Source organism: Mycteria americana, chromosome 4, assembly GCF_035582795.1.
Source record: "Mycteria americana isolate JAX WOST 10 ecotype Jacksonville Zoo and Gardens chromosome 4, USCA_MyAme_1.0, whole genome shotgun sequence".
NCBI lineage: Eukaryota > Metazoa > Chordata > Aves > Ciconiiformes > Ciconiidae > Mycteria > Mycteria americana.
This window is the reverse complement of record NC_134368.1, coordinates 73,594,865-73,615,661: the sequence shown is the minus strand read 5'-3', so window position 1 is coordinate 73,615,661 and position 20,797 is coordinate 73,594,865. Positions and strand designations below refer to the sequence as shown.

The 20,797-nt window shown below is 38.9% G+C and overlaps 1 protein-coding gene across 6 annotated transcripts in view; it reads right to left on the bottom strand.

Annotated features, from left to right (window-relative positions):
- Positions 1-20,797, bottom strand: part of WDFY3 (WD repeat and FYVE domain containing 3) — a 180,794-nt gene that overhangs the window by 70,843 nt on the left and 89,154 nt on the right. For 5 of the 6 annotated variants that reach the window (XM_075500914.1, XM_075500913.1, XM_075500916.1 and 2 more), the window contains 7 exons: positions 17,505-17,698; positions 14,882-15,339; positions 12,735-12,818; positions 6,905-7,082; positions 5,588-5,802; positions 3,732-3,844; positions 1,348-1,579 (listed from right to left, as the gene is read on the bottom strand). In XM_075500914.1, the coding sequence (XP_075357029.1) occupies positions 1,348-1,579; positions 3,732-3,844; positions 5,588-5,802; positions 6,905-7,082; positions 12,735-12,818; positions 14,882-15,339; positions 17,505-17,698 (1,474 nt within the window). The remainder of the gene's footprint in view (positions 1-1,347; positions 1,580-3,731; positions 3,845-5,587; positions 5,803-6,904; positions 7,083-12,734; positions 12,819-14,881; positions 15,340-17,504; positions 17,699-20,797) is intronic. The other variant, XM_075500917.1, reaches the window with a different exon arrangement.

Below are 20,797 nucleotides of genomic sequence, written 5' to 3'. Positions count from 1 at the left end.
ATAAGCTGGAACAAGTGCACTAAGGTGCAAGTAGCTCTGTCGAAGGCCATGTCAGGACAGAAAGAGATTTAAGAAACACAGTAGTATAAATATTAGGTCTGGGGGAAAAAAAAGACAAGATGAATTATTCTGTCAATTGGAGCTGTTTCTGGTTTTATTGACATTGTGGTACAGCTGTGGACAACAGATCACTTCTACCTCTTCTCACAACTCCTTTAAAAAAAAAAAGAGCCTAAAAAAAAAAACCACATTGAGGAGCCACTCATCTCATACAAGAACGTGTCACAACTTTTGGGCTTCACAGCAGTTGTAATTTTTGGTGGCTTGTGTCACTAAAAAACTTTTAATAAAGCTTCTGGTCGAGGTTTTTAAGCTTTCAACCAAGCTTCTGGGAAATTCTGAACAATTACTTCTGATTCGAGGTGCCACTCACAATTATGACTTGCATGTACCTCACAACACTGTCCTCTCTGAGATACTGGCTTTCAGCCTATTTGCAAGCCTCTGCCTATGAACCAGTCTGCAGGCAGTTAAGGAATACCTGTTCCTTATATGATGGGTTTGAATTTTTATAGCAATTTTTGAGATATTTACCCGTTAGCACAGCACAAAATGAGTGCTTTGAGGTTTTTCTATTCCATTTTTATAACCAAAAAGACAAAACATTTTCCTTAAACAGATGCTGAGAATGGTGCCATATATTCATCTTCTGAACAGTCATTAAATCACATTACATGAGCCTCTTAAAGTGCCTCACTCATCAGGTGGTTAATTAGAAAGAGAAAAAAACCAGTAAATTAAGGTGATACTGGGTGCTAAAAGACAAAATTAGTTAAGTGTTATATTCAGGCTACACCTCCAGCTAATAATAGTTTTTTTTCCAGTTATTTGGACTCAACATAGCTTCCTTCTCTGTTTTACTTGTACTTCCGCTTTGCCCACTTCCTCATTTCCAAGTTCTTCAGCAATTTTAAGTGGGTTTCAGAGCATTTGGGCCATCCAAATGTTGCACACAAACCCTAGCAACTAATGAGTTTCTGCAAGGGTATGTTGGCATTCCTTTGTTTTTAAAAGGCATGTGAAATATAGAACTGAGAGGGTACTATCAACATTTAGATACATACCAACTTCTACTTTCACATATGGCAAGCAAGTGTTGGTTTCAAATCATTAATGACAGAGTGGAAATTTATTTGGCTTGAAGTATTACTTTCTTTTCTTTAAAGAATTCATTTGTCTCTGGTTTTCAAACAGTCCATTAAAAATTACAAGTATTTCTTTGAAAGAAGAAAGCAATAAGACACTGCGCTGTGCCCCATGCTATTTGAAAGCACTGTAGGACCTTACCCGAACCCTTCAAGAGACGTGTCAAACTCTATGAACGCTGGTGTAACCGATGATCCATGAAGCCTGATATCATGTGGGGTTGTCATGGAGACCAAACACTTCACTCTCGTCAGGGGTACTGTGCTCCCTTCTGCTGGCTTGAGCAGGCTCTTGCTTATCCGATAGTGGCTGTCTTCATGCAAACTGAAGACGCTGTCAGAACCCAGACCTTCCATTGAGGTAACCATGCTATCTACAGTAGAAGCCAAGAAACAACACAGCATTGCAAAAGGGAGGCATTTTCAGGCTATTTATTTGGACTTTTCAAGTACTGCTTCCAGGACAATAGTTGAATTGTCAATCATGGTCAACTAGCTCAGCCTCTCAGTTAGAAGATTATGAGTTGGGAATTATTGTTCTCATTACAAAAACATTCAACTGAGGCAGACAGACGAGCATCTCTCTGCCTCAGCTGATTAACAATGTGCAAGGTATTATGGAAAGTCTGTGGTAAAGCCAAAAAATTGAACCAAGAGGCCATCCCGCTACCTAACATAGGGAAAGCATCCCTTTCGCAGAGGCTACATTTCAGGTGCATTCCTGCTACCTAACAGGCAGGAAAAACTCTGCTTCATATTTTTCAGATGCAGTAACTCTGAGCTAGAAGTCTCAAAGCTCTCAATAAGCAGAAAGGCTCAGTAAGCTTAGCTTAGGAAATTTAACATAACTTGCGGTATTCAGAAGCTAGCTTTACCTTCTCTTTCCTAGGTTAAAAACTTTTCAGACTCACATTTTCACAATTTTCATTGTTTACTTTCCCCAGTGATAATACCCTATTAAAAATAAATAAATAGAGCGCTGATAAGTTGAATCTCTCCTTCCCTCCTCTTTTTAAATGTACTGAACCTGATGACATAACATGAATTCAGTTATTTTATTTATTTATTTCATTATTTAATGCTTGTAATTCAGTACCATCCAGGACACTTTCTAGTTCCTTTTAAATAATTCAAACATTTTAACTATGTGTTACAACTGGCCATACGACGACTGAGTTGACACCTAGAAATAAATACCACATGCTTTGGAAACTTATAAATAATTTCTTTGTATTACCATTTACTGAAACTCTTCTATACTACACGAACAGCTATTCCCAAGCTCTACAACTCATGGATAATAATAGGAAAGAATGCATGTGGAAGAGAGGTTCAGATCAGCTGTAGGAATCCATCGGTTACAGACATTCAGTGCAGTTTATCAGACTGATTCATTAAATGGCTGGAAAACAGATTTAACTTTCCAGTATGATAATCAGAGCTGATGTGTAATTGCTGATAGAATATGAAGTATTCTATCAGATGGATGAAATTCCATGACAGGATACCACACAAAGGTATAATGAAAATTTCCACTACATACATGTATGTATGTGTATCTATGAACTAGGAATATCTAGTGAATATCCTATCAAAATACATTGTGAATACCTTCCCACAGTGTTAATTTCAGTACTAAAACTGGAACTGAGCTGTCGTGGTGTCCCTCCCCCCTTCCTTTTTTTTTTTTTTTTTTTTTTTTAAAGCTGATGTAAGTCTGTCGTTTTTCTTGAAAATTTTTGTTACTGTGCACTCATGATTCAGCACATGCTTACCACATACTATTAAAGATTTCAATTTTAATATACTAGGAAAGTAAACATATTGAAAGCAAGCAATGAGTAAAACCATTGTAAATTTGAAATTAATGAATTTCATGAAAAATTAATGAATGGTTAAAAAGGGACTGCTGAACTTTAAATAATTAAGAGTGGGTGTTCCAACTCCAAATTCTACCTCTTTATAAGAGAAATTATTATTAGACTGTCAGATTAGGGAAATTGTGCTTTTTTTTTTGTTTTTAATTCTTTCTATTTCTTTCTCATTACTAGTGATGCTAATGATGAGCCAGGTTCTTGAGTCTAGCTGAAATAAATGGAATTACACTTAAGCGTAGGAATTTCAGTTATTTTATCTGACACCTTACTGAACCCATGAGAGACGCTACATAGATCTAATGACATGTGATGTGCACATGAAAGTATCTGAGAAAAATATTTTTCCTTTTACTGTTAAATAACTACACACTCAGAATCTACAAGACTTAAAAGCAAACTACTATCATATTTAATAGTTACAGTTCCTAAAATAAAAAATAATTACCTCACTGAATATATATTAAATACTACATTCCCTCTGCTTTTAGAACTTTTTCCAATCAAACTGTTCTGATGATTTCACATTCATATAAAGCCAGGATGGAGTTCGGTTTTTCTGGATGTTTATGTACAAATTTTATGTAAGTATGTAACTGGGGGATGTCAGTGAAGCATTCTTTACGCAAATTTCTAGCACTTCAGCACCTACTTCTCATTTCCGGTTCAAAACTCAGTGAGCTGGGTTTGTGCACTCGGTACTGTTTCAACAGCTTTTTGTCCCAAGCTCCGCAATTCAAAGGATTTCCCAAGCGTAAAAATTCCCTAAGAAAGAGAATAGAAAATTTACAAATCATTTTGTCTATTTATTTGCCTAGAATGGCACCAAACCTAATACCGTTTTTTAAAAAGACAGTAATTACTTGTAATAAACATAACTTTTATCTAAGAAAATAAATAAACGAATGCATAAATACAAGAAACACATTTGATCCAAACTATTTAAGTTTTGAACACATGCTCGCAAAAGTTGACGTTATTTTAACTGATCAAACAATTTTGATAAAGCTCCCAATTCCCTTCTCTTAATTCTAAAGACTTGGCAGGAGGCTGCTGCATCCTGTAGGAGAACATCAGGATGCTCACTGATGCACATTCAGCAAGCTGAACTTACCTGGAAAGGCACACCACAGGTTGGAGTAAGTGACCTTAGTTTTGTTTTATCTGGGTGTCCTATTTGGCTGGGGGATAGTTTCACAGCTATCAACATCTATATCTACAGATAACTATAGTATCTATAGTTACCTAGGCTACCTATCTACAGGTACCTAGGCTATCAGCATCTATGCTTAGGGAAGCTTAAGTCCCTGCGATGCGACTACCAGCAAGCATGCTCCTTGCAGAATCATTTCTGACATGGCTACATGCCACTGAAGTGAACCAACCAGCTGTCCTGGCTGCAGATCAGCCAGTCGGTGATCCATAGGAGATAATACAATGAAGTTCCTTATTCCAGCTGAGATCACAGAATCACAGGATGGCTTGGGTTGGAAGAGACCTTTAAAGATCATCCAGTCCAATCCCCCTCCTGTGGGCTGCAACATATTTCACTATATCAGGTTGCTCAAAGCCCTGTCCAACCTGACCTCAAACACTTCCAGGGACGGGGCATTCACAGCTTCTCTGGGCAACCTCTTCCAGTGTCTCACCACCCTCACTGTAAAAAATGTCTCTCATGTCCAATATAAATCCACCCTCTTTCAGTTTAAAACCCTTGCCCCTGGTCCTGTCACTACACACCCAAGTAAAAAGTCTCTCTCCGTCACTCTTCTAAGCCCCCATATGTATTGAAAGGCCACAATACAGTCTCCCCAGAATCCAGCAAGCAATCCAAAGCATCATACAACTGCATGGGTATTTAACAAATGGTTCAAAATTTGCTCATAAACTTTTCAAGCTTGCTTTTCGAGTACTAGCATAGATGTACAAACCTACTTGCATTAATGCAGAAAGATCAACTTTTTAAAGCTGATCTTTCACCAGATTTTTCCAGACACCTCTTGTATCGCATTCCTGTATTTCCTTCACACAAACTAAAGCGCTAAATAAAACTGCTGGCCTGAACCTTTTCCAACCTGAGGTATTTAACATTGCACAGAAAAGTCTAGGAATCCATCCTCTTCTATGGCAGTGTTGCTTTTAAAACCATCATGTTTCCTCTTCCTGAGGACTTAGCCATGAATAGCATTTTTGATAGCATCTCAAGATTTGCAGGAAGCCAGCAAGCATTTAACTTCAGTACAATCTCTGTGAAAAACACCAAACAGATTTCCCCGCTCCACGCTTCTCCCTCCTCCCCTGCCCTCCAATTCCCAATGTCTGCAGGGTTATAAGCTGATTAACAGAAGCAAGACAGTCTGTTTGATGAGAAATAAAACAGGATCCCACACAATCACTACCACACAAGGTCACTTATGCTTTCTACCAATCCGAGCCATTTACAGCCAGCCAGTGACAGCGCAGGCAGCAGGGCTCAGCTCAACCAGACTTCAATGCTATCCTCCTGACCTCAACACCATTGGCTGCAGCGCCTGGGAGGCCAGCCTTTCAAACATCCTTTGGAGTGGTGGATGCAGTGAGTGGTCTTCATCAGCCAGAGCAGCACTGCATCTTTGTAGAAGTCGTGCATGGAGCCCGGCTTCGCACATGACTTGCTGGTTTCTCTCTGTGTGCACTAGAGATTGCAGGATATTGGCCACTGCCAGCTGGAGATCCAGTGCATGCTGAAAAAAAGGAGAGCACACAATTTGAGAAGATGCAAACTGAGAAGGCAAATAAAAGGAAGACCTTATGCATAATAATGAAAAGGAACCTACCATTAGCAATAAATACACAAAACGTCCTATAGTTAAATATATGTGCATGTGTGTGTGTGTTGAGGGTGTCTGCACATGTGTGGGTGAAGAGACACTTCCATCTCTTTATGAAAAAGGGTAACAAGTTATATGAAGGATTACCATAACCATTATAAAGAAAAACAATTCAGGTAGGGATGGTTAAACTAACTCCTCCTTTTCACCAGCAGAAGTGAGTCAGTTTAGAAGTTCTATGTGCTTAGAGTGTACTAAGAACTTTTATTTTTGTGACTGCTAAGCTACTCCTAGTAACTTAACATCATCATCATAATCTCTACAAAATTTAAGATATATGCAACTTTACTACCAAATTAATGCCCTGAAGACAGAAAGTCGCCATGCTCATCACCAGTAGAGGTCAAGAAAGAGGAATCAAGCCTAGTAATTCTTGTAAGCTTTCAGAACTTTTTTTTTTTTTTTTTTTTAATATAAATGGTGTTCTTCAGGGAAGACATCTCAAAAAAAAAAAAAAAACTTAAGCAACTTCAAAAAAGGTCCAACAAATCCTTTATATACAAACCACTAGCAGAGATTTGGTTTGGGAATTGTACAAAGCAGGCAGTACAATTTTGGAACTAGAACATATTCCAGCTATTTCAAACAGCACGTATACACCAAGCTATCATGTCCAATCCCATGTCCTCCTCGTACTACATGTTAATACCTGATACATCAGGGAAAACAAGAATTCATCACAACACTTGGAAACTTATCTGATGGCCGCTTCAGACATTTCTTTAAATTTACATTGTTGCCAGGAGTTTGAAAGAGACAAACAAAACAAAGCCTATAAAATAAAACAATTTGTATCAGACCTCTATGTCACCACAGTTATTCAACCTGACTAGTTTGTGAAATGCATGAGCTTCTCAGCATGAAATGAGAGCACATCATTGGTTTTCCTATTTCCCATAACCATCCTTTCTCCCAGTCTCTCTGAAAGCTTAAGTCAGAAGAATTTTTTCCCTACCTCTGGGTGTGTAGCTGATCCAACAGAGGCCAGAAGATCCAGCATCGCGAGCATAGCACCAGGGTGGATAATGACCGCATCAGAGCTTTGTACAGTTGTGGGTCCTGTTTGGAGTTTCACATCAGCTATGTTCTTCTGAGGGCAAACAGGAGGCGTTGAAACAGAATGATATGCGTGCCTGCAGGACAGAAAAAAATCCCACAGTTACAACACCCATCTATTACGAGCTTTGCATTTTTGAAACAGCTGTGAAGTTGAATTGGCCTATAGACGTTACTCCCCTCTCCTTTCTCTTCCCTCAGTTAGACAGACGAAGCGCTTTCCTCTTCTCAAACCTGTTGGACATGTTTCCCCAAAGACAACCTGGAAGGGTCTCAATTTCTCGACTATGCTTGAACTCAGAAGTCTTTTCCCCTAGGGCTACGCAGTTTGAAGAACTTAAAGGCTGCCTTTATCACCTCCCTCTTTTCATTCTAGTTGTGGTGGCAGTACACAGCAACAGCAGCATACAAGCTACCACTGCTCCTGTTCTGGGGGAAGAATTCAGCTGTCAATACATTTCTCCACATTTGCTCTTCATTAACAACTGATTGTAAAACATGCTATCACAAAACTCTCTGCAATCTCTAACTACCCTACAGGAACAGAAAGTTGGTCTCAGTGTACACTCGTGCCAGCAGTCCATATGCTCTCAGTATTGCCATGACTGCTACAGCAATTTAGTTTTACGTTAAGCTGCTTTAGTCTGATCCAGGGAAATGAGGCTTTGACACACTGACTTAGAAGCAACCACTTGTGCTGAGAGCTGTAGACACGTTTCTCATTTAAACTCTCGGAGGTATCAACTTGATGCCATTCTTCTTTCAGCACAAGATTCAACATACAAACAGCATGAGCAGCTTACTGAACATACGCTTTCAAGATGGTACTTTAGAAGTAAAAGATAGCTCAAAAGGCTCATGCTCACTACAAAAAAAAAAAAACCAAACCAAACCCACCCATATTCTCACAGTATTTATCATATATGCTTATTTGAAAGAAGAAAGAAAATAAACTCTGTGTAAGTTTTTCCTGAAGATCAAATATTGCCTGCTGTTTTACAAAAAGTGAATCCAGCTAAAAGCCAGTCTCTTCCTACCAAATCAGTTGAAAGAGGCTTTTCCTCTCTCCTGTTCTCAGTGATGGGGATTTACCCAATCCCTATCCCTAATAGAAATAACACTCAGAGACTCACTGTGCCCCACCCATTAGGCAATTCCAACTAGGAAATCTTTTCTCCTGGGAAAAAGAGGACATAGATGGGAGATGAGGAAGGCTGCAAGCACAATTCTGTCCTAAACATTTGAAGGTTGCATCTCAAACACACACACGCCCCCACCCCAGCAAGAAATGTCATTTGTGGGGAAAGGCTGAGGCAATGGATTATTTAGCCTAAGACAAGACACTAGGAAGTACAGCACAATCTTCTTCTGCTGGCTGGAAAATGGGCTGGATAAACAATGTTTCAACAAAAGCATTCCTATTGAAAAGGATCATGGCAGATCAACAACTTGGCATCTGGAACAATACAAGAGCACTTTTTAAAAGAGAGTTTTTGAAGAAAGGTGAAATTACTGATGCTTTACTCATTCAGCTAATACTTATAGCAAACATGAAATAGTATGGCAATTCTATTGTAACCAACCACTAAGAAAAATATCTGCCCAAATCAATTTTTCTAGTGTTTTTACAAACTCTCTAAACATCAATTTCCTAAACTTCTCTAGCAGACTTACCGATTGAAACATCTGGCAGGTAGAGGAAGGCTTCGTTGTCTCTTTTAAAATTAAATGGAATTAAGAACAGCAGAACAACTGGTAATACTACCGCAGAAAGATGTTATCTCAACCCTTTTCTCTGTCTCAGTGCAGAGATTGAAACATGGGCAATTGTTTCTCATGCATCCTAACAGCACTGCTCTTCATCTGAAGAAGAAAACTCTTTCCATTGTCACCTTGAGCATCTCAATGCAAATGTTACAGGATACAGTTTAAAAACTAAATATCCATTTGTATTTAAGAATGCTCTTCAGCCTAGTGAAATTCCACTCCCCAAGACATTCTTGAAGATCGAGCTTCCGTCCACTTTTAAGCACAAATTTTACTTGCTTGAAGTAAAATTTGTGATCTGTGCTATCATATTCACCTCATTAGGTAAACTGTGAGGTTATAACACAGTAGTACAGGGAGAGCCTAATAAAAACCCGAGCCATTGCTCAGTATGATTCACAAACGAGCACGTGATCCTGGCCTCAAATGGCCTGGACTTCAACATTACATACAACAAACTGAAAAGGGGATACAGTCAAGACTAGGCAATTTGCTTTCCTGTTAGCAATCTAAGTAAAAGTTATGTCCTTAAAGCATGTATTATTGAAAGTTTTTCACATCATTTTAAAATACCTGCTAGATTTTGTTTGTCCATATAAGGAGTACTTGTATCAAAACAACAAAAACAGTTCAAAAAGATTTCTCTAGGCAGGAAGAAGAAAATAGATCCTACAAAATCCTGCCAAAGTATTCATCAAATGTTACAGGTCTATGGGTCAGTGCAGAACCTGCAATAAATTAATTTAGCCATGCTTATGCATTCTTGATACGATCCCTTTAAGGGAGAAGAAAGGAAGAAGTGGACAATGGAAAAAGGCAGTGTACCGAAGATGACACAGATCTTTCTAGTTTAACAAAAAATAAAACTGAATAAAAATTCAAACTTAAATTATATAATTAAGTATAACTCTTGATGAGAATTATAACACCATTTTCATCTGGAAAGAAGTAAGATTTATTGTAGATAAACCCTCTGCATATCATTCCCCAAGAGTGATCACCATCCAAACTTTGTAAAACAATGGCTAAAAGTATTTTAAAGTCAAAATTAATGTTCTATTCTCTACTTCACCCCGTCAGGCTCAAAGCACCCTCAGAAAAAAAAAAAAAAAGAAAAAAGAAAAAAAGGGGGGTGGAAAAGAAGCGGGGGTAGAGAGGAGAAAAGGAGGAGAAAAGGAGGAGAAAAGGAGGAGAAAAGGAGGAGAAAAGGAGGAGAAAAGGAGGAGAAAAGGAGGAGAAAAGGAGGAGAAAAGGAGGAGAAAAGGAGGAGAAAAGGAGGAGAAAAGGAGGAGAAAAGGAGGAGAAAAGGAGGAGAAAAGGAGGAGAAAAGGAGGAGAAAAGGAGGAGAAAAGGAGGAGAAAAGGAGGAGAAAAGGAGGAGAAAAGGAGGAGAAAAGGAGGAGAAAAGGAGGAGAAAAGGAGGAGAAAAGGAAAAAACCACCCTGTCAAGATTTTTTCTGCCAAACTCAAACTTTACACCAATCAAACTGGCAAAGCTGTAGTTCTTTATTCAAATTATACAGGAGGGGTGGAAGAACAATGCATTCCAGGTAACAGGGAGGACAGCTATGTACCGCCATCCCAACGCATGTGCTGGAGGAGTCCTACCTACTCTGTTTACATAAAGGACAACACTTGGAGAGCACCACTCCTCACGGAAATACAGCTTTGAGAAGTGGCAGACATCTCTGTGAGAGAATACTAGCATATCTATGTATCCAGAACCATTCTAGACTGTGTACATCAAAACCAGAATTGTACTATTTTTGTTTATAAGAATTATTTGTGTGCACAGTGCCTGCTGGCTCTTTTAGCCAAACAACACAGGGATCTCCCTCAGGCACCTGTCTTACGAGTCAAAAGGCAGAAAAACAGGCCACAGCAACAAGGGAGAACCCTGGGAAGCAAAGTAAAGGAGACAGAAAACAATAAGATAAGAGCAAATGCTTCTCTCAGAAGAGTCAGCTTCAACAGAATCTGACTGTATCTGACATTTAAAAAGAGAAAAAAAGAACATCAAATAATGTTGGACTACAAAACCCAAGTTGCTTATACTTGAAAGTAGGAAGATCCCAGCTACTGGCATTGAATTCACTAGGAATGACAAACACAACACTGAACAACCGTGAGAAAGCAGACAGCTGCTCAAACAGACTTTTTGAAAAGCCTAGCTCTATTTTTTTTACTTGAAAACATGCTTTTACAGAAAGGATCTGAAAAGTCACCCTGGCCAGCATGATCATTCTTTCTGTCCACTTTTGCTTTGAGTCTTACACAACTTGTTATCACCCAAAGGCCTTTTTTGTTTGTGAAGATCCATGTCAAACACACTGCTTTACCTCAGCAAGTACCCACATTACTATACTGGTGCTTACCTGAATTGCCCAAAGCACCCCACAGGGATACTGACTTTTTAAACTATCCATTCTTTACAAAAACAAAGGAAGCCTAACGTATCTATTAATATACACATATTTATATTTTAATTACCAGGCTGCATCAATTACCCATCTGGCATTCTTTTATTCATTACACTCCGGAATCAGCTCCTGTTTGGTAGGCATTGCATGTGTTCTGCTGCAAGCCTTCACATACCTGTGCGTTTGAGTAATTCAGTGAACCTGAGCAGCCATGCCAGTTACACCTGGGAGAACAGCAAGATGTACTACAGGAAAGGCCAAACCATAATGCTAGAGGTTAATGTCAGGGCCAAAGCTGTAAAAAGCCTCCACAGGAAATGCTGTTTTCTTTCAAGTTTCTTCAGAGTAAATGAGAGGGAAAGGAGTTTGGCAGCTAAGGCTTTTCTCTGTGAACTGCAGCTGCTACATTTGTTCCTAAATGCCTCAGTGTTAGAAAAGAAAGGAAACAACAGTCTAAGAGGTTCTGGATTATTGGGAAAATGGCCTTGTCCAAGCCAGACGCTACAGAATACCCAGGTATGACTTGGGTAACACCACTCAGCAAGACAGAAAAAGGCTTCTCTTTACTAACCTGCTCAAGTACAAACATCTCCTTTCAAAGCAGTTTCCAAAAGCAGCTTTAGTTGTTTCCCTTTGCAAAATATTTTACATGCCAAACATGAAGCTTGATGGCATATTTTAAGCTGAACACCAAGCAAGAATGACCATATTTTCCACATGTGGCACCTGCACCTCAGATAACCCACCAACTTTCAGAAGTCTTTTTAGCCTTCAAAAGCAAATCTCTGCCAAACCTGCATCTTCAGATAATGAATGGCTGCCCCCTTCCCTGTGGGCTCCAGGAAAAATCTCCTTTTCATTATTTGTACATGCCTCTAAGTCACACTGGTTTTGAATCGATAAACTTTTTTTTAAGAAAAAAATAATCTACCAGATGCTAAGATGCATAAGCAGGGGGGAGGGGAAAGCAGGTGCTAGGATTTCTGAATTGTGCCATTTGTGCTTTCTTTCCAAACCTTTTAATTTAGCATGCCTCTACATCATTTGGTGGTCAAGTACTGACAGGTTCATTCTTTATTTTTTATTCTGTGCAATTACTAAGAAAATGACCACCTTAACAAGCCATCCACCTTCCTACTGAAAGTACCTTTTCTTGAAAAATTAGTCAAGAAAAAAGAAATCCTGCTCTATTAATTGATCTACTAGCATAGTCTGAACTTCTTTGAACTGCTCCTGACAGTGTCATTTATACCTCCCTTAGATCATATCTTATACTAGACCTTATTTGGTTTTGAATCATGAACTTAAAGTTAAGTGCCTCAGGAGTCTGGAGACATCTCTAATCTCATACAATAACATCACTACCTAGGATTCACTATGAAACATACCTTCACATTTATTTTATCCAGTAAACACACAAGTGAAAATGCACACCTCAGAAAAAATAGCGACTTGAGAGAAAAAAAAAAACCCAAGAACTAAGAAACACAACAGTGAGAGAGAAATCAGAAGCAAGATCAACTTCTCTTTAAAGGGTCGGTACCTTTTCCTGGACAAAGCTGGTGTACCCCAGGGAGAGGGGAGAGAAGTCTCATTTGTCAGGCAAGGAGGGATCTGTTCTGCACGACTACAGACAAAACAGACAGGGGTAGGACAGAGAGGTTAGCGAAGAAACTAGAGGCCATAAGCTTGTTAGTTTTACAAAAGCGCCAATAAAATCATTACTAGGATCCATTCTTCAGAAAAAACATGGATGACAAAGGACATTACCGAATGACACGCATCAGGTAAACACACAGACATGCAAAGCGTGCACTTGTTTTATGGCATGACTCTGCAGTGCTTGTTCATTACTCCGTAGAGGTTTATTGATATGACCATGCTAGCAAAACAGAACATCTTTCAATGTTAAACAGTGGAAATTGAGAGGAGAAAGTAAAGCCTGAGCAAATTAAGTATAACCAACACAGGTAAGAAATAAAATAAATGTAAACTTTACAAAGAATGATGATCAGAAAATTTAAGAAGGGAGAATGCAGTCACTGAAGATGACAGCAAAAAAAAGGAACTTAATGAAGTAGCTTATGCAACAACACCATGGAATTTACTTACCCCATTGATTCCTCATACTCTACTGTTAGCCAGTGTTACAACTTCTACAGTACATGCAACACATTCTTAATACACATTTTCCTCCCCTATCTGAATGGTTTAATAATACTTTAAAATGAGATCAAGTAAATTGATTTCTGTACTTGGCTTTTGGGTTTTTTGGTTTTGTTTTTTAAACAAGAGAAAAGCATTAAGATTTGCTGCTTTGGAGGCAAAATTTTCATTAAGAAAAACATGAAGTTTGTACTTTACTAGTCATATAGTTTAAGAAAGCCTGACCAACTGGGAACTCTATTAATAATCTCAACATACACAGCCACACCTTCAACACTTGGAAAATCAGATCCTGTGTTTGACTAACTAGGTGGCCCATCTCAGAAAAACAGGGTCACATGCATTAAATAGCTGGGGTGCAGCAGCTCCAAGGTCCCAGATACAAAGCTTAGGTCTGTGTTTTACCTTTTTGTACCTTAAATTATGGGTGACAACTACTTTCAGACAAGCCAATCTTCAACACATACTTCAGTAAGTTTTGTTGTCACTTTGAATCAACTTTAAGACTTTACTGTTCATTCAAATCTCAAGTATAATTTAAGTATAATTTAAATTCTAGTTGTTTAACTCTGGGAGTGTCTCCCAGTTAAATTTAAAAAAGAATGATTTACAGACTAGCTAGAACTTTAAAGAACATGCCAATCCATCTAAAACAAGATGTCTAGTCTAGATGTGTTTAGTTTGGAGAAAAGGAGGTTCAGGGGAGACCTTATTGCTCTCTACAACTTCCCGAAAGGAGGTTGTAGCAAAGTGGATGTCAGTCTCTTTTCTCAAGTAGCAAGTGGGAAACAAGACAAGAGGAAATGGCCTCAAGTTGCACCAGGGGAGGTTTAGATTAGATATTAGGAAAAATTTCTTCACGGAAAGGCTTATCACACACTGGAACAGGCTGCCCAGGGAAGTGACTGAGTCACCATCCCTGGAGATATTTAAAAGACATGTAGATGTGGTGCTTGGGAAAATGGTTTAATGGTGGACTTGGCAGTGTTAGGTTAAGAATTGGACTTGATGATCTTAAGAGGTCTTTTCCAACCTAAATGATTCTATGATTCTCAAGTCATCATGATATTATCTAATTACTTAAAGTTCCATATCAAAGGAAACATGAACTTAAGGTGTGATGTTCAACAACCAATTTTTCATTTGACTTGATAAAAGCATAAAAATCTAGTAGGTCTGTGTGATAAAGCAACCAGACAGTCTGCCTGTCAACCAACAGGTTGCTTCAACACATCAAATATAACCATAAACTGACATCTCTGTCTTAACTGCTGCCATGACAAAAACATTCAACATCAGAGAGAATGCTGTATACCCTGGAAAACACCAGCAAGCTAAGTCAATATTTGGTCAGATGTTGACACCTTATATTCCTCTCACTGAAGTGAAGGAACAAAGAAATAGATTAAAATGGAAATACAAAAGCTTGCAATGAACATATTCAAAGAAAACTATTTTGGGGAACACTGAGGTGGAGGGGATAGGAAGAGAAAAAAATGGGGGGAAAAAAAGCAAAGTTCATACCTGTCAAAAGAATCTGTTGCTACCTTGTAGAGGTAAATAAAAAGTTTGCTGCAGTGTCTTAGTGTAGGTGACACAGAATCCAGGGATATTAGGTCATCCTCCAAAAGTCTTTGAAATAGTTGTGTATTTGAAGGGAAGACATTCAAGGGACTTATTTTTCTCAAGTCTGAGAAGCAGCCAAGTAATCGAACAGCATCTGCCAGTTTTTCATACTGGATCTCTGTTTTGAAGAAATGAGAGTTGGCTGGCTCATAGCGCATTGCTGCAGTCAATGTGCAGAACACAGTGTGAAGCAGTTCAAACACTTGATTCTGGTTTACTTTCTCCCAGCCATTCTTAGGTGGCGAGCACAAAGATCTTTCCATAGCAACGAGTAAAGATGTGACATACACAAATCCACCAACTTTTCTAAAAACAGTTCTTGTGCGGTGACTTTCTCTCAGCACCGAGAGTAGGGCCTATGGACAAAGCAAACAATCAAAACAAAGAAGAAAAAAGCAGCAGCATTACAAACAGCTTGAAAAAAGGCAGGAACGTTTTTGTTTGATATGCTAGCAAAATCCTCATGTCATTTGTCAGAATTTGATAATGCCTGAAGTCTCCAAAGATCAACTTTGTACTGCAAGAGTTGCCATCCTCAAAAGCTTACAAAATAAAAAGAGAAAGAGTGGGGGAAAAAAGTAAAGCATTGCCCCTAATTTAGAAGTAAGAAATTAAGGAGATAAATGAACTTGCCAACAGAAAAAACTTGACCAAGCATACAATGGAACCCAAAATCCCCAGGTAATTTCCTTAATGATAAGGCAGAGAATATAGCTATTAGAAAGGAATCTACTCTGCCATCATACATCACAATTTCAGACAAAAGTAGGCAAATGACTGCTTGTAGCAATGAGAAATCTAAACCTTGGAGCATCCTAACACAGGTCTCCCAGAAATCTACAATGCATAAGCACCTGGCAGCTACAAAGCCACAACAGCACTCAAAGATAACAGCAGCAGAAAAGAATTAGCCCAAAAAACACACTTAGTTTTTAGCCTTCCTCTACAATGAAATCCATAAATATCTGAATTGAGTGAAACTTGATTTTAAGAGTCGCTGTTCAAAAATAAGCCTGAGAGAGAGAGAAACAAAAATGGATCACACCTTACTTGCTGAACAAATACAAAGCCATAGTATAAACAGCAGAAACTACACGACTCTAGGTACTAGAGAATAATACTAATTTATCTGTTAAATCAGGGGGTGGGGAAGCCCATCCACCCAACTAAAAACAAACAAAAAACCCGCTGTCATGGGAAGTTTGACCCACATGTGAATATGGAATATAGGAGAGAAAGTCTCTCTACACGAAGCACCACAAACAACAGAAAAATGTTATTGATACAGAAAAATAGGCTAGGGGGGCAGGGGGAATCTTTCATGACCAAGAGTTTACTTCTTCAGAATCATGCTTTTTTTGTTTTAAGCACTCAGAAGATAGGTAGTGAAATACTTAGACTGTCATTCCTTTGAAGGCAGCATCTCATTTCCTGCCAAACCTGGATAAACAGTAAGCGACACATCAGTGCACCATTCTGGGCTGCCAGTTCCATAACCAAAACTTCTGAAAACAGCACCAATGTAAGACAAATACAACAGGTCAGACGAAGGACAGAAACCCTGACTTTGGATGTTAAATCTGCTGGGGAACTGCAATATCCTTCCTCTCCCCTTAAGTATCGTGAATGAGACATGCTCAAAAATGACTGAAGACCTTGATAGACAAAATGTGTCAAATGCATCATTTTATTACTAGCTTTCCTTTCTGTCTTTTGGAATAATACGAAGCTGCTCATCTGCCAGAGAAATAGTACAGCTCCTTTTAACAGAGATGAACCTAGATGTCTTTGAGTTCTCTCTGGTAAGACTCATTTACTTATTACTATTTGCCTCAGCTTTTCTACCCTAAAATAACAGCATTATGTCAATTTACAGAAATAACATAGCTATTCTGAGAAGAAATTGTGGGTCTAGATTAGCAGCCAAAAAACCTAATGCAACAGGGAACAGATGAGAGTCTTCTCTCTTCCTCCTCCACTTGCAGCTTTACGTTTGTACCTTTCCACTATTATGCTTAAGCAAGTAAGTTATTTGGCTTTATCTTCTCTTACGGTCACTACAATTTACATTTATATTAACTAATTCAGCATTTATAACTAACAAATTGGTAAAATAAAGTAGGTCTGCCACAGGAAAATGCAAGCCAGCACTGAAAGTAAACTTATGTGCTACATGCTTGCTTTTTCCCCCCCATGTATTCTCATTATTTTTGACTGAATAATACTTTGCCAAGGAAGATTATCATAACTGTAGAACCTCATTTCCTATCCACTGAGGCTGATTACAAGTGATGATGCCAAAAACACATACTCGCTCACTAGCCTTCATCTCTGATTCTGAAACCTGCCATGGACAGATGGAAGAAAACAAAAACCATGCATCAAATGTATGCATTTCAACTCCAAAGACAATCTACATTCGGTAGCTAAATACCATGCATCCAATCCAATCCACTTCTCAGTGTTTTCTTTTTTAAAAAGGTGGCTTAGGAGCAAGAGTCCTGAGTAGTACTTCATTTACCCTTAAGATGTCCGTTTTCAGCTGCAGTTCCGTAGGTGGAGCCGAGTGCATCAGTCCCAACAAAGTGCCCATATCATCTTCTCCACTAGGTGATAACACCAACTGCTGGATGATCATCAGGGCATACTGTCGGCACTGGGGATACTTTACTATGTTGTGCACGCATCTTGCACCACCAAACTCCCTGAAAATACCTACTCAGAAAGCGGGGGAGGGATAAGCACATAAGGAGTATGAAAAATACAATCAATAACAAATAATGACAACAACAAAACATGAAAGGTGTTTATTTTCATTTCTACAGATTGAATGGCAGGGTTTTAGCCCTATGGATGTTTAGTGACTTACGACTATTTTTCTTCTCCTACCACAAATAAAAATAGAACTTGAATGATATTCTTCTGACAATATTTTTCACTAAAGGTGTTGAGTACAAGGATGCAGGTCAGTTCTAAGAATTTCCTCGATAATTCTGTTACTCCAACAGTAGTTATTCTTTTCATGCTAGAGCTCAAAGACTCACAGGATGAAACAAATTAAAAAATATAGCAAACCCTCCATCTTTAGTGAAGACTATATGCTGTTTTGGTTAGGGATAGTGTTTATATTACATTTAGTTCATTGCCAAAAATATAACTAGGCTGCTTCTGGACAAGATGAACAAAGTAGGAACACTGGTTGAGAAGTGATTCGGTCTATCCACAAGATTTGTAAGATTCTGCAGAAGTTTTCTTGTGGCAAGACGTATCTCTGTAGAGATAAAGCTTAAGTCAGATAATAGTCCTCAAGCTTACTGGATACTCAGAACACATAGAGCAATATTAACTGAAAATTAAATGAAAATTGATTCTGAAAACATCATAAAAACCGAACTGGAATATATATGGCACATATAATGTGTGTTTAGTACAGTGTCAGCACCTAGAGTACTGCCCTATGTTAATTACTGAAGATGAAAACAGAGTAGGGAAATGCTGCATTACTGTATCAAAAGGGATCATTTTCCTTGTGACCATAAACTAAAAGAGCAGTTTAAATGACCAAGTTCAGGATTAACAAGCTAGTCAGGACAAAGTTTATTCCCTCTAATGTACATATACAAACCTTAGTCCCACTATCCATTTCTCATTTCCTGCCTCCTGCTTTCTCTGATGTTCTTTGGATGAGACATGGACTTGGACAAGGCAAAAGGAGAGGCCTCAGACCCTGAGACAGTCAAGTTGGTTGCATCCCTTTACAGGCAAAGCACATCTCCTCAGTGGTCAGGTCTCTTGTTTTCAGAGGGACTGAGGTAACATTTTATACTTCTCCCACTGTCGGTCTAGATTCTCAACTATCCAGTGAACCTGTCTGGGTCTGGACAACCAAATTTCTTGTTTGAAATTCAGTTATCAGTTATGCAATATTCAGGAAACCTTATCAGGGATATTGGTTTAAGATCAGAAACCAATTCTGAGTGTGGTATGAACCACTGCAAGGCTGCATAATGCCTATTTATGCCTCTCTGTGATGACCTAAAACCTCTGCTGGCCTCTGGATACAGTGCCACTGGGCTCACATCCCAGTCACACTGCACACACAGCAACCTTGAGAAATGGTTTAACTCCTCCTGTACAGCTCTGTCATACTCCTGCACTTGGAGAGCTACTGATGAAATGAGGCCCTCGAATTCTCCAGGAGTCCTCAGAAAATATCTGAGCCATCATCCCACAGTCCTGATGCGTTTTACACTACCCTCTGTTGTTTCTCTGGTGGATACTCAGAGATTAACTCAGTACTGAGAAGTAGCAATGAGGTACTGATGGTTGCTTCAAGCCTCCTAGGTGAGGTCAGGAACACCGTTTAACAGCAGCCATCCATTTGTCACAAGTCAGGTAGATGCTGCCACGGTCAGATCATAATCCATACCTCACAAGAGCAAGACTCAGGTACCACAGACCCTGATGCCACCCAGGTACGTGTAGTCCAGTCCTGTGAACCAAGACCTGCCACTTCTAAAATATGAGGCAGTTCCAGTCCTTCAGAGATGTTATCATTACATACTTACACCACCTCCTCTCATTCATCCTTAGAAATCAAGCAATCCTGAGTTTTTTTGGTTTTGGGTTTGTTTTTTTTTCCCCAATTTCTCCTTATGTGGAAGCCCCCACATATACCTTCGTGACACTCCTTTCTGACTCATTTCTAATTCTGCCTTTTCTTACATGGCAAAATCAAAGCTAAGCAATAAATGTACAAGTGTGTAATTGATTCATGCAATTCATCTGTAATCTATACCAATTCCTCTCTAAAACCTCCTTATTTCAGCCTAATTCACTTGCTGCTTGGTTCATCGTTGAACAGATTCATCTAGTAAATCAAAGATCTTTTTTTTTTTTTTCCTTTCCATTGACAGGAGAGGTAGCTTGGTAACCTACCAAAAAGGGAAGTGGCAAAGGAGACACATCTCAACTTCAGCAAAGCTTCTGGCAGCATCATCCACAGCTTTCTCATAAGCAACTCAACAAAATGGTCTGAGCATGATCATGACAGCCTGAATGCATAACTAATTGAAACATCAGCTTGGAGTAACCTCTGCTTTGCTGCAATGCCTTTTGGTTTGGCAAAGGACATGCCACTGGGGTTTATCTCAAGTGCCGTGAGTAATGCCTTTCCTGATGGAATGAAGAACTTACTTATCAAGTACATGGACAAAGCCAAGCTGGCAGATGTTGTAAATGCTCAGTGAGAAGAATTCAAAAGCCATCTTTGAAAGTAATTTGAAACCACAGGCTGAAACAGAACAGAACTTGAAAACAAGCGCAGCAGTGAAATGGCATAGACAAGACTGGAGGTTACTCCAACACTGGGCCTAAATTTAAATTAAAAAATTTGCCCAGGCAAAAGCAGAAAAAAACCTAAGTTGCAAGCTTTACGCCATTAGCCCAGGACTTAATGTTTAAACAGTGAGCTGTCAACCAAGCCAGACAATTTTCAGGATTTCATTCTTAAACGTGATTCTTAAGCATTCACAGATTGTAGTTTCTTCTACTTAAATGAAAACAAAAACAAAACCAGAAGTGAGAAAATACCAGTTACAATTGAGAAAAAGGAAAAACAAAACAAAACAAAAAACAAAGCAAAAAACACCCCAAAACCAAAAACCTGCCGAAATAAGGATGTTTCATGGCCTCCAAGGCCAGAAACTTCCTGGTTTCTCAGGCTGGTGTGTGTTTCCCCCCCACCTGCTCATTTTCTTCTTCATCTAATAGAACAGACAAAAAGGATTTAAAAACAGTTATTACCCTTTCTCA